Source organism: Mus pahari, chromosome 5, assembly GCF_900095145.1.
Source record: "Mus pahari chromosome 5, PAHARI_EIJ_v1.1, whole genome shotgun sequence".
Classification (NCBI taxonomy): Eukaryota; Metazoa; Chordata; class Mammalia; order Rodentia; family Muridae; genus Mus; species Mus pahari.
The window spans coordinates 45,604,273-45,615,658 of NC_034594.1; the positions used below are offsets into that span (position 1 = coordinate 45,604,273).

Consider the following 11,386-nt stretch of genomic DNA (forward strand, 5'->3'; position numbering starts at 1 on the left):
AAGCCCAAAGCCACTTTTAGCCTAAAGTCACTAATGGGTAAACACCCCCAGTCCCTCTACCACCACATTTGGTACCTACCTACCTCTGTTTCTCATCTTCTGTCTTTCAAAATAAAGCAAAATGTAAATATGGAAGACAGCTAGCCAACTTGATTTCACTGCCCAGATTATGACCTGGAATGCTGGTATATTCCCAAGTCAGAACATTAAAGACTATTGTCTTCTGTGTCCCCTGCAGAAACCATGCCATCTAAATCTAAATCACCACCATGCTTTTAATAACATTATGAGATCCCTATCGTTCTTTAGGAATTGCTCTTGTTCCATCCACGTGAATCTTCATGTACCTTTTCATTTCTTCCTGGCCCAGACTCTGGATACATTTGACATTACACCACTTATCCATTTCAAGAATTGTGGCTGAATAACAACTCTATCAGACTGGCTACTGCAGAAATCCCTACACTGAGTACTGAGCAGTCACCAATTGGCAGCTTGGCTAAGGAACATCCCAGAAGAGAGGACTGTAAGAGACAGAGGGTGGGGAAAGTTCTACGGAATGCTGCAATTAATGATTGCATAAGCAACTGTGGCTCTTTGCACAAAACCTAGAGACAGGTGAAGTTATTTAAGTAGGAGAGGGGTTAATTGGGAAGAAGGGGTCAGGAGGAGTGGCTGGGGAGTAAGGGTAATGGGGTTGAATATGATCACAATAGATGCTATACGTATATGAAACAAAAAAAAATTAAAAACAAATTCCTACATTGTAGGTGGTAGTCTAGCTGATCAACCCGTAGCCTTCTTACATTGTGCTCAATAAACTATTTTCCCTTCCAGAAGGAAAAGAAGCCTGAAGATCCTGGGAAATCCAAGACAGAAGGCAGAAGCTCTGCACCTGGCTCCGCCCCTAGCCAGCCAGCTGACAGCCCCACCCCACCCCACCCCACCCCCAGGAGGAGGCGGGACTTCCTCGTCGCAGGGCAGCTGCTTCCGGCAGAGTCCGGAAGAGAGTGCGAGGTGGGAGGGGGCGGAGCCAGTGCGGCGCGCCCAATCCGGACGGAGTCTTGGCTGGCCCGGGCTCTCGTGGGCTCACTCGCTCTAGGGAACCGGCACCATGGCGTCGGGCTGCAAGATCGGCCCGTCCATCCTCAACAGCGACCTGGCCAACCTGGGGGCCGAGTGCCTGCGCATGCTGGACTCGGGGGCCGACTACCTGCACCTGGATGTAATGGACGGGTAACTCCGCGGGGCTCGGGGGCGGGCTGGCCGCGCGGGGGTGGCGTCGCTGCACCTCAGCGAGCGCCTGTTGGGTGCACGGCGCCCCTGTGCGACGACGGGCTGCCTGGCCAAGCGCGCTGCCGAGGGCAGCGAGGTGGCCCTGGCTGACTTCGGGGCCCGGTCCCCGGTCCTTTCCCCGCCACCCCCGTAACCCGTGGTGATAGGACCCGGGAGCCACCTCCAGGGTTCAGATTCTCATGAACTCGTAGAGAAACTGAGGCCCAACGGGACAGGCGCGACTTGCTCGATGGAACTCCGATAACTAGTTCTCGACAAAGCCGGGAGACGGCCTCGTCCGCGGCTGGGAGCTTGACCCCTGGATGGGCTTCCGGAGTTCGATCACTTGCCGACTTGTCCTAGGCAAGCCGCTTCAGCCTTCACTGGGATTCGGGTTCAGTGTGATGAAAGTGGAAGGATTATTGATCATAGAACGCTTCCGCGTCTTGGGGAACTTGAACCGAGCAAGTCCAGCGCCTGGGCATGTAACAGAGTCTCTGCAGTTGTTAGTTGTATCGAATAACCATTCGAATTCTGATTTTCCTGTCTTATTTTCTCTTCAGGCACCCTGCTCTTCAGGGAGGTCAGGTTTTTGTTTGTTTGTTTTTTGTTTTTGTAAGTAATTTTTAAGCACCGTAGTTATAGCTTATCATGCTCAGAATCAGGGTACGAGTTTCCTAAGTTGGTTCTAAAGTGAGGAAACACACCTAGACCCCCCTCCCCCCCGAGGCTGGAGGACTTGCTCAAGATTACAGAAGATTGTGACACACTTGGAACTTGAATCTTCTTGGCTTTTTGACTAGCATTTCCCACCGGAAGTTCGCATAACATCATAAAAGACCTTGGGAGTGAGATAGAAAAATAAATTTATTTCAAATAAGCAAAATCTGTTTGCCCTCTCACATTGGCAAATAGGCGTTATTTACAAACAGGTCATTAGTTTTGTTTCTTGTTGGAGGTGTTGCTGTTCTTTCTGTTTTTGAGACAGGGTCTATATAAAGCTTAACTGGCCTCAAACTCAAAACCTTGCCTCCGCTTCCCAAATGCCGGGATTACTGGCACGGGTCCCCACACTCAGTTACCCCAATTCTGTTTACCATCACTGGTGCTTTCTTCATAGCAATTTTGTCTCTTTTGGCTCTCTGTGGTTAAATCTCGTTTTTCTTAACACTTACTTGAAAGCCCTTGACTGACTAGAATGTATACCCCAGAGATGGGATTGATTTTGGTTTCTGAGAGAATGTAGGGGGTGCATGGCACAGACTACAGGTATATATGTCTGCTGGATGCAGAGTGGATGGATGGAGACCATTGTTTTCGCTTTGCTAATACAGGTGTGGTGATAGCAGTACTTAGAAGCAGTTGACATTCAGTACTTAGAAGCAGTTGACATTCAGTACTTAGACGAAGTTGACATTCAGTTCAGGTGCTTTCTTCTTTTCCTTTTTCCTTTTGATGTTTTGAGACAACTTTGGCTGTCCTAGAACTCATGCTGTAAACCAGACTTGCCTCAAACTTAGAGAGATCCACCTGCTTCTGCCTTCTGAGTGTGCCCAGCTTTTTAACCGTCTTTATTTTTTGAGGTTCTATATAATATAACTAAATCATCCCCCCTTCCCTTTCCTCCCATAAAACCCTCCCACAGAGCATACACTTCCTTGTTCTCTTTCAAAACCATGACCTTTTAAAAAATTAATTATAACATACATATGTAAAAATACACACACACACACACATCCCCAAATACATAAATGTGACCTGCTCAGTCTGTACAGTGCTACTTGTGTGTATATTTTCCGAGCTGGCCATTTGGTATTAGATGAGACTATGTCTCCTGCTCTCAGTATTCCTTAGATATCTGGTCCTTTGTGTAGAGCTGTCCAGGTACTCTTTGAGGGTAATATATTATCATGAAGAGTAAGGTACAATGCCACGTCTCTCTCTCTTCCTGATGTACTATAAACTTTCCAAGAACAGGATCTGACTTTCCTTGGTAAGAGACATTAAAGCATGTTATGGTTGCTTAGTAACAGTAGAAAACATCTCTGAGAATCACCTTTACCCCCACCCCCAACACACCCCCTTCCCCATATCAGACTTAAGTTAGTAAATAAGGCAAAAAAATTTTTTTTAATCGTTCTACTTTTACCAAGATGCACTGGCTTGGAAAACCTAAATTCTTATGTACAATTTTTATGCCTTTAAATCTATACCTACCTCTTTTCTTTCCTTTGAAGTAAAAGCCATTTCTATTCACCATTTGCAAAAGAAGAAACCAGTTTGGGGAAGTTCAGCCTCTTTCCCATCACCCTGGCAGAATAGACAAAGCATGACGTACTATAATGTCTCCAGAAGAGAGCTGTGGGATCCCTTTACAAAGGTGGCCAGCCTCAAGGTAGTTCCCTCCCTCCTCTGCTTACTCTCCACCCCTCAGTTTTCTTCTCTGTTTAAAACTGAATTTATCTAGAAAGTCAGAAACTAGGCTAAGAAACACTAGGTGGCCAGACACAAGTATGGTTAAATATCTGAAGTAAAGGACAGGTTCATTTTTCTGGAAAAACATTTTGAGAAAAGCACAAAACATACCATGGCAGAATGCTAGCTGGAATGTGCTGATCCCAACTATAGGAGCAGAGCACACGGCTACTTGTAAATTAGTCATTGGCTTAGTTAATGTAAGTTGAAGAGATTTTACATGAATACTGAATTTTTGACTTTTGCTGGAGATATCAAAGATTTGGTATTCTCTTCTGTGTTCTGGTCAGGCCTTGATTGTGTGGAATTGAGCAAGGCAAGCATCTATAACCAGTTTCTCATTGTGTCCTGGGCCCTACCCTCTCTAGCCTGTCTTACCTGCTCAGTTTTCCTTCTTAACGTTGTCTGCCAGCTGCCACCAGCCAAAGACTCTACAGTTCCTGATCCACGGGAAGATTTTCTGGTTCCTGTCTCGGTGCATTTTGTACCTTAATCCTCTTACATTTTGTTTGTTGGTTTGTCTGCAGTAGACTGCCTTCCAGTTATTACTAAAGTATAGGGATGCTGATGGAACCTGACAAGAGAGGAGACTTAGATTCCTGAGTTACAGCAGCTATGGATTATCCCCAGCAAGTCCTCAGTTTCAGGAAGGAGGACCCCTTTGTTACATTTTCCTTCTGAGGAGGGTTGTGTCAGAGTGAAATAGTGATGAAGCTGACATTTCTGGTGAATTCCTTTGCTTTCGAGTAAATTAATTTAGGATTTTCTAGTCTGGTAAGAAATCTGAGGCATTTGATAAAAATCATGTTCTTTGGTTTTTGGAACTTCAGTAGCTCCCATAAAGAGGCTAGAAATCCTTTGATAATTCATGTTGTCCAGCAGTTCTGAAACACCTGATTTCATGCCTAGGTTTTTGCACCTTTTATTTATGACTTAGCCACAAGCCTTTAGTTTCTCATGAAAATGTTGGTGCATATTGGGCTCTTAGTGAATTTAGTGAACCCAGTTCATTGAGTTAATCACCAGGAGCACAAATTGTTCACATAACTTGGAGGTTGGTAGTTTTACATGTTATTCTTGTGTTTCTCAAGTAAATTTGTATTTATTAGAGTCTCAGCTTCTCAACCCATAATATTTGTCATGTTTGTTTTAATAATAAATGGAACCTAAATTTGAGCAAACTAATTTTCCAGGCCACACAGTAAAAGAACAGTATATGCAATTGAAGACTTAATGTAAAGTTGTAGAACAGTCTGTTGGGTTGCTGCCTGCTTACCAGTCCCTCATTTCTGGTGTAATTAACATCGGTGTGTGATTGAGCCCTGATAGTAATGGCCCTTGGACAGGCAGTGGAATAATCTTCTAAATACTAGAGACTGAACCTCCAAGGATCACTTGGTTAGAGACCATAGCCATGGCCCGCTTGTTCTGACCCTCTTAGGTCTATCCGAGAATGTGAGTTCCTGTTCCCTCCCCAGGACTATTGTTCTAGCTTCTGTACTGGCAGGTGAATGCTGAGACTGGACTTTGTAGCCTCGTTGCCTGTGTTAACTCCTCCTGCCAGCACTGATTGTATGGCACTGGGCTTCGTTCCCTGCCTGTAAAATAATAGGTGCCACTTGTCTCATGGGTTTCGTACTTAAAGTTCAATGTATGGGAAGTATTTAGAAAAAGCCTTAACTGTGGTTAACTCTCTTTTAATCCCTGTTGCATCTAATCAGTTGTTGTTGACAGGCGCCCCCCCCCCCTTTTTCCCTATTTTTGTCATTTTTATCAATTCTTAGCATTAACACCTGCTTTCCTTCTTGCACTTACTGCTCGGTCCATCTTCATGCTTTATTGTATGTATTTTATTACTTCTTAAGAAACCCTCATACCCCACTTGATAGTTACAGTGCAATAAACTCCGAACACCTGTGTGTAACATTGAACATCCTTAATCTGATGGCACCTACTCCTGCTTTGGTCAATACCCTTGCCCCTTTGACCTTAGCTTGCTTATTTTTGCCTTCTCTTCCTTTTCGGCTTTTCTGGTCCTATAGATATCAATGTTTTATAAGTCCTGTGATCTTCTAATATTTCAGAATTCTACAGAATACTTATTTATTACAATCTTTCTTTTGCTATTTCCTTTTTTCACATTTCCGTGGGCATTATTGTTAAGGTTTTCTCAGAGTCTACATTTCAGGGCCATAGCACTATAGTTTATTTTTTTGTTAATGTAGCAGTTGAGTGGGAGTCCATGCACTTGTTCTGGGATTTTGTCTTCTTCCATTCCACAGTTCTATTCATGAAGAGCTTGATTGGCCAGTTAGTGAGGACTGAAAGGGGTGCAGATTGAATTCCTTTCATCCAAAATTCTTGTGACCAGAATTGTCTCAGATTTGGGGTTTTATTTGGATTTCAGAATGTTTGTATGCATCTAATATTTAAGGACTTTAAAGGTTAAGTGCTTTGGGGTTGGTGTCAGACTGACTTAATTTGAATTCTGTTCCACAGATTATGAACCAAATGATTGAAGGGTGTTAGTTACCATGTTCTTCAAAGAGGCTGTGAATCATATCTGTTTTTACTAGTCTGAGGTATGAAGAAAGATATAACACCTGGCGTGAACTAAGCTCTCAATACACTATGACTAGCTCCAATAAGCATCGTTATTTTTTTTTTTTAATGGTTATTGTTTAAAGGGTTTAAACAATAATTTAGTGGCCTGTGGTTGAAGTGGATTAGAGGCTAAGATTCAGGATGCCTGTGATAAAATCCTGTATTAACCGGTGTTCCCCTTGAGCAAGTCTGGAACTGAACTGTCTTTTGTCATCTTTCTATCTCTGCTTGCTTTGGATTATGAATTGCAGACTTGTCATGAAGATATATGTGACAGCAGACATCAATTGTAAACTTGATCTTACCTGGTTATTTTTGTTTAATTTGTCTAGTACTAAAAATGTTAAGGATTATTTGGGGGAAAAATACAATTCTAAACTTTCCTTGTTCTCTTGTCAGAATTCATATTGAAAAATGCAGAAGTGAGATTGGAAATGTTTTCGGAGTAAGATTTTCTTTTTGTCTTGCAGGCATTTTGTCCCCAATATCACTTTTGGTCACCCTGTGGTTGAAAGCCTCCGAAAGCAATTAGGCCAGGACCCTTTCTTTGGTAAGTGGGTAGTTATACCATTTAAAACTGCTTCTGTGGCTTAAATAAAGGAGAGGGGTTGGTTGGTCAAGTTTATCTTGCACCCTTTTCCTGATTTCTCCTCTGCTGCTGCGTCATCAGCTTGGTCTTAGCAGTCCAACACCTTCCCTTCCCAGGGCCTTGACAAGGATTCTACCTGAAAAAACTCTTGTGTGAGGGTCTCCCGTCAGCCCTAGGGTTGGTTGTCATCTCCTCAGAGGGGCCTTTCAAAATACTGAGTCCAGGTTAACCCTTCTCTACTGTTCAGTGAGACAGATTGACTTTTACCTGCTGCAGTCTGTTCTTAGACCTCACCTTAGTTTATCAGACTCTAAGATCCGAAGGTAGAGCTAGAACTCACCTTGTGATTTTCTATTATTATAGTGCACTTGTTTGGATGTTTTGCCTGAATGTGCATGTGTGTACATTCAGGCCAGATTGGCATTGGATTCCCTGGAATTGGAATTACAGAAAGTTTTGAGCCATTGTGTCGGTGCAAGGAACCGAGCTAGGGTCCTGGATGAGTATCCTGTCCTCTTCAGTGCTGAGTCCCCTCCCATCCCCAACCTTCGCTTTTCTCTAGGCTAAACACACACTATTACACTTAGCGTAACTACTAGTTGAATTTATGAAGCAAACAGCCAGTTTACTTCTTCCTTCCATTGTAAGCTTTCTGCAGATACGGTTTCTTTCAGAGTCATAGGGTAAGAAGTCTGAAGGGTTTTATCCTTTTTGGTTTGTGGTTTCTTTTTAGATCATTGCAAACTAGAAGTTATTTGAACTAAAATGAATCCAAGTGTATAATGTTTTCTGTAACTTGTATAACTAATTGAATCTTAAGGTTTTTTGCCAGTAGAGAAATTTTGTGAATGACTCTAACTGTACTGTTCAGTGTGGTAGCTCTAAAACCCATATTTAGGTACTTTAATTAAAATAAAAATTTAGTTTGTAATTTACAATAGTCACAAGTCCTCGGTAGCCACATGTGTCTTTTGACTATTATCAGCAGAACAGACACAGGGCATTCCTACTAAGGCAGACCGTCCTGAGTGCAGGCTCTAACCAGTGTGTCCATCCTGAGTGCAGGCTCTAACCAGTGTGTCCGTCCCGCGTGCAGGCTCTAACCAGTGTGTCCGTCCCGCGTGCAGGCTCTAACCAGTGTGTCCATCCCGAGTGCAGGCTCTAACCAGTGTGTCCATCCCGCGTGCAGGCTCTAACCAGTGTGTCCATCCCGCGTGCAGGCTCTAACCAGTGTGTCCATCCCGAGTGCAGGCTCTAACCAGTGTGTCCGTCCCGAGTGCAGGCTCTAACCAGTGTGTCCATCCCGAGTGCAGTTTCTAACCAGTGTGTCCATCACGAGTGCAGGCTCTAACCAGTGTGTCCATCCCGAGTGCAGGCTCTAACCAGTGTGTCCGTCCCGCGTGCAGGCTCTAACCAGTGTGTCCATCCCGAGTGCAGGCTCTAACCAGTGTGTCCATCCTGAGTGCAGGCTCTAACCAGTGTGTCCATCCCGAGTGCAGGCTCTAACCAGTGTGTCCATCCCGCGTGCAGGCTCTAACCAGTGTGTCCATCCTGAGTGCAGGCTCTAACCAGTGTGTCCATCCTGAGTGCATCATCAAACAAGTGTGTTCAGCCTTTTGACATACAGTATGCTATTGTCATCTACAAAATTCACATCTGAGAATCAGAGTTGAGATATTAAAAGCTAAAGAAAACCAAGCACCTCATAAAGAATGTTTACAGTTTTGCATTGCTCTTATTCATAGCCATCCCTCACCTCATTCAGGCTGAAAAGATTCATCTGTTTTGAGAGAACCGAAGAAAATGTGAATATTACCTCATGTTTGCTAACATGTTCATCTTTTTAAATTTCATGTAGTTGAATATAATCTTGTGTTAAACATTATTGTTTTGGAAAGGAGTTTTCAAAGTAAGAGTCTTCTTGAACATGCTAGTAAAGTGTGCCAGGACTTTGAAATTACATGCTCCACTATGAGAAATGATTAAATAAATCACCCTGTTCCCACATCTCACTGCTGTCTTTCTCGTGTTTTTCTTATTAGTCTTTCCTCTTATATTCTGATTCATATTCTCACTTCTGAATAATTTTTATATATTTTGTCATCAGTCTTTCCTGATACAGTGCCAGTCCTATATATCTACTTTTTCTTCTTGGATTTAGGTGGGTACGTATGATGTTTGTGTATATAAATTTGTTAATTAATATTTCAGGAAAATTTTCCAAAGTAAAGATGAATACACCGTGTTATTACTTGGGGTTTGAGCCCTTTGTTTTTTATAGCTAAGCAGTTTGATTTGGTTGTTGGATAATTGGCACATTGTTGCATTTTAACAAGTACATCAGGGCTAGAGGCGCAGGTCCACAGTTAAGAGCTTGTCCTGCTCTTACAGAGGACCAGGGTTTGGTTCCGAGCACCCACATCTGATGTTTCACAACTGTTGTAACTCTCTTTTCTGAACTCTGTAAGCCCCTGCACTTATGTGCACATACCCACATAGACATTCATTTTTACATATTTGGAAGTAAATTCTTTAAAAATAAATAGTTCATAAGTTGTATATACAACCTATAAGGATCTAGAGTTTTATTGACATAACTGGAGGTCAGCTGAGGCCTTGCACATGCCAATTCCAACCATAGCCTTTTACTATTTTTAAATATATATATATTTGTGGGGGGGGGGGTAGGGAGTGTGAATGTGTATATGCTCATATATGCATGCAGGTAGACATGTGCCTGTGGAGGGGAGGACAGGACAGCTTTTGGGAGTTATCTGTCGTCTTCCACCCTATTGAAGCAGGGTCTGTCTTACTGCATATCCACCTAGCCGGCCTGAGAGCTTCCTTGATATTCTCTTCTCTCTAAATGGGTCTACACTGCTATATCCATTTTTCATATGGGTTCTGGGGATCCAACTCAGGTTATCAGACTTGCATGGCGAGCACTTTTGCAGCATCTCCCTAGCTGTACTTTTAGTTTTGACACAGGGTCTCCCTAAGTTCCCCTTGTTGATGTAGAACTTACTCTATATCCAGGCTTCCCTGAACTTGGAATCTTCCTGCCTTACCCTCTGGAGATACTTAGATAACGGCTCTGTATCAGCAGCCTTTGAAAGCTTTGAACTATCTATTCAGTGTTAGTTTTAAGTACAAAAGACATCTAAGAAGTAATGTAACAAGAAAAAGCCTTTATTATCTAAGGCAGTGGTCTGTAGTGTTGAGAATCATGGAAGTCCTCTTTAGCTCATTTATGAGGTCAAAGGCATTTTCATACTAAGACGTTATCTGTCACTGTCCATTCTGGCTCTACAGATCAGTGATGAGTTAGATTTTTGTGTCGTAACCAAGTCAGTGGTACAGTGGCATTGGGTTCCTGTGGTAGAGACTATGCTCCATTGCTGTCTGCTTGCTGTGGTGTGTGTACAGTACATACCATTGGTAAAGCGTTTAGAGTATGTAGTTTAATAGGTTCATCTTTGAGTAATGTCTCCTTGGTTATCCTGGACTGGGGAGGAAGAACTCGTCCGCTCTCCTTGTGGATGAGTCACATTCCTCTGACGACAGCTTGCACCATTGCTTGAGCTCAACTAGCTGCCTTTTCCAAACACCAGTTTTCTCTTGTTTTTATTTTTTATTTTTTATTTTTTTATTTTTTATTTTTTTTTGGTTTTTCAAGACAGGGTTTCTCTGTGTAGCCCTGGCTATCCTGGAACTCACTCTGTAGACCAGGCTGGCCTCCAACTCAGAAATCTGCCTGCCTCTGCCTCCCAAGTGCTGGGATTAAAGGCGTGCACCACCACTGCTCGGCCAGTTTTCTCTTGTAAAAGACAAAAACGACAGCTAAATTGTTTGTTTTAGGAAATGACTTTTACAATTTTGTTTTTAACTAATAAAGTCACCTTGTTACTTCCAAATTTCCTTGTGCTTGTTGCCAAAGAGCTTGTAAATATTAGCAACCTGCTGTCTTCTGTGCTCAGTCACAGGTAGACCTTATCAAAGGGCTGGGTAACAATACCTACATTGTATGTTGAAAACATTTTAAGTCAAAGGTGGATTTAATATGACTAACCTCTAAAACATCATACTTGAGCTTTGCCTATGTCAAATGTGCCAAGAGTAGTCTACAATTTGGAAAAAAATCATCTGTTATTATTAAGCATTGACTACTAGTTGTGATGTATCACCTGTATCAAGAAGACACCTCCCCTATACTGTACAGTACACAAAGAACAAGGTGTTTGTGGGTTTGTTTTTGTTTCTTTGTTTGTTTTTGAGGGGCAGGCAGAGTTTCATATCCCTCAGACTGGCCTTGAACTCTTGATTCTCCTAACTCTACCTCCAGAGTGCTACAGGACCATGTGCAAGACCAGGCTTGATACAAAGCAAGGTTTCTTTTGTTTTTGTTTTTTGTTTTTTGTTTGTTTGTTTTTTTTTTTTTTGAGA

At 42.6% G+C, this 11,386-nt stretch overlaps 1 protein-coding gene across 2 annotated transcripts in view; it reads left to right on the top strand.

Annotated features, from left to right (window-relative positions):
* Positions 1 to 1,053: 1,053 nt before the first annotated feature.
* Rpe (ribulose-5-phosphate-3-epimerase) overlaps positions 1,054 to 11,386 on the top strand; it is a 22,114-nt gene continuing 11,781 nt past the window's right edge. The window contains exons 1-2 of one of the 2 annotated variants that reach the window (XM_021198324.2): positions 1,054 to 1,236; positions 6,825 to 6,904. In XM_021198324.2, the coding sequence (XP_021053983.1) occupies positions 1,115 to 1,236; positions 6,825 to 6,904 (202 nt within the window). In that variant the 5' untranslated portion in view covers positions 1,054 to 1,114. The remainder of the gene's footprint in view (positions 1,237 to 6,824; positions 6,905 to 11,386) is intronic. The other variant, XM_029538359.1, reaches the window with a different exon arrangement.